Source organism: Pyxicephalus adspersus, chromosome 10 (genome assembly GCF_032062135.1).
Source record: "Pyxicephalus adspersus chromosome 10, UCB_Pads_2.0, whole genome shotgun sequence".
Lineage (NCBI taxonomy): Eukaryota > Metazoa > Chordata > Amphibia > Anura > Pyxicephalidae > Pyxicephalus > Pyxicephalus adspersus.
In genome coordinates this window covers 58,778,987-58,780,901 of record NC_092867.1, presented here as the reverse complement: position 1 = coordinate 58,780,901, position 1,915 = coordinate 58,778,987, and the positions used below count along the sequence as shown (strand labels likewise).

At 42.7% G+C, this 1,915-nt stretch overlaps 2 protein-coding genes across 3 annotated transcripts in view; one reads left to right on the top strand and one right to left on the bottom strand.

Annotated features, from left to right (window-relative positions):
- The window catches only part of LOC140339029 (uncharacterized), a 150,369-nt gene that overhangs the window by 89,184 nt on the left and 59,270 nt on the right, over nucleotides 1-1,915 (top strand). The gene's annotated exons all lie outside the window — the stretch shown is intronic.
- On the bottom strand, nucleotides 29-1,909 carry LOC140339105 (uncharacterized). Its single transcript, XM_072423667.1, has 2 exons — nucleotides 1,687-1,909; nucleotides 29-1,341 (listed from the first exon to the last, which is right to left on the bottom strand). The coding sequence occupies exons 1-2, from the start codon at nucleotides 1,805-1,807 to the stop codon at nucleotides 476-478; spliced, it is 987 nt and encodes a 328-aa protein (XP_072279768.1). The 5' UTR covers nucleotides 1,808-1,909; the 3' UTR covers nucleotides 29-475.

Below are 1,915 nucleotides of genomic sequence, written 5' to 3'. Positions count from 1 at the left end.
CTGTTTAATAATAATTATGACCACTGGACAATATTACCATCAGTTTATTTCACCATCCATACTGGGAATGTAACCTTGGCTGGTTGTCTTACGTTCCGCTCACACATTCCAATGATTCATATTGATATATAATGTTTTCTATCAGTATCCGGTACAAGTCTCATACATTGCCCAAGCAAGTGAAACGCGTTGGATTATTTGAGACCTTGCTATTGAACTGACATGAACAAGTGATAAAGTTCTTTGTCTAGTTTGTTACTCCAGTTCAGTCCAGCGGTAGTGGAACCGGGGCATGGGCCACTTGATATGTAAATAGGATCACTACTTTGTTCACTAATTGTGATTTGAATATTATTTTGAAGCCTAAGACCCCTACAGTCTTTTCTGTCTCATTGGTATTTCAATTGATAGGGGCTGGGATAATTGACACCCACAGTTTGTCATTATGCAATATTGATTTATATACAAACTTTGATCAGGAGAATTTGCTTTTCTCGATGTGTAATCTTTGATGTTTGACTAATATTGAATTACGCACAAAACTTTTCCCGCACTCGGAGCAGGAAAATGGTCTTACTCCGGTGTGATATCTTTGATGTATGACTAACATCGATTTACTTGCAAAGCTTTTCCCACACTCAGAGCAGGGAAATGGTTTCTCTCCTGTGTGAGCTCTTTGATGTGCCACAAGATCTGGTTTACTTGCATAACTTTTCCCACACTCAGAGCAGGGGAATGGCAAGTCCCCTGTATGGGATCGTTGATGTATGATAAGTTTGGATTTACGTGTATAACATTTCCCACACTCAGAACAGGAAAACGGTTTTTCTCCTGTGTGACTCACTTGATGTCTCTCTAGTTTTGATTTATGTGCAAAACTTTTCCCACATTCACAGCATGGAAACATCTTCCTCTTCTTGTGAGACGTTTCATGTTTAACCAGATCTGAGTTCTCTAGGAAACACATCCCACATTCAGGACAGAAATACAGCTTTTCCCCTGCGTGAGAAATGTAATGGGAGCCAAGGTCTGATTGATTGAAGAAATTCTCATATTCCGACAAGGAAGGGAACTTCTTCCCTGTGTGTGATCTATAATGTAAGAAAAGCCTCCATTTAGAGCTGAAAATCTCCCCACACTCCGGACAGAAAAATATCTTCTGCTCTGAAATGCCGGCACCGCTGCTCACAGGAGGAGGAGGCTCAGAGTCGGAGGGATTGGGTGGTCTATCCATAGCTGGGCTGATGGTCTCTTCTCCCGCACAATCTCCTGTCATGGCCTCCATTTTACAATCTGGAGATAAAGTCAGACGATCCTTTGAGGGTTTCTCCATGGAGTGTCCTGGAAAATAGAAAAATATAATGGCCGGATATGAGAGGGTTACTTCACCCAAATCAACATTCCACCTGGATCAGGTAGATGGAGGCAGCAGATGTCCTCGGGGGAGGTCCCAACTAGCAGAGACTCAGTCATAGGGCCTTTGGAGCTCCACCCACATCACTTCTACATTTACATAGCCCTGTTGAAGAGCAGGAACCAATGGGGGAATGGGAGGAGCATATTCTTCACAAACTCACAAGGAGGAGGGGGCTATTGTCACCCTTTTATAGGCTGATATCACAACTCCCACCCTTCTCCGGACCCAATCAGAGATCTGAGATAACAGAAGAATATAAAATGGCTGACCTGTTCTGATCTGTGTAGGAGTGTCCTCCTCTATGAATGTCCTCATCATTCCAGCCTCCTCCGTATATTGCTGATCATCCATCACAGACGTCTCTTCTTCACCCTCAACTTTTATATCCATCAGATCTTCACCCTAAACCAATAGAATGTTAGGAAATCACATCTGTAACATAGGAGGATTGGTCATGTGACCTCAACTAGAAAATATCATCTTGTAGGGGCCACACAT

Bases quoted from the DNA above. Each gene is read 5' to 3' on its own strand.
- LOC140339105 (XM_072423667.1), bottom strand. From the start codon at position 1,807: ATGGATATAAAAGTTGAGGGTGAAGAAGAGACGTCTGTGATGGATGAT. The intron at 1,342-1,686 runs GTCAGCCATTTT...TCTATTTTCCAG, and splicing joins TCCTACACAGATCAGAACAG to GACACTCCATGGAGAAACCC.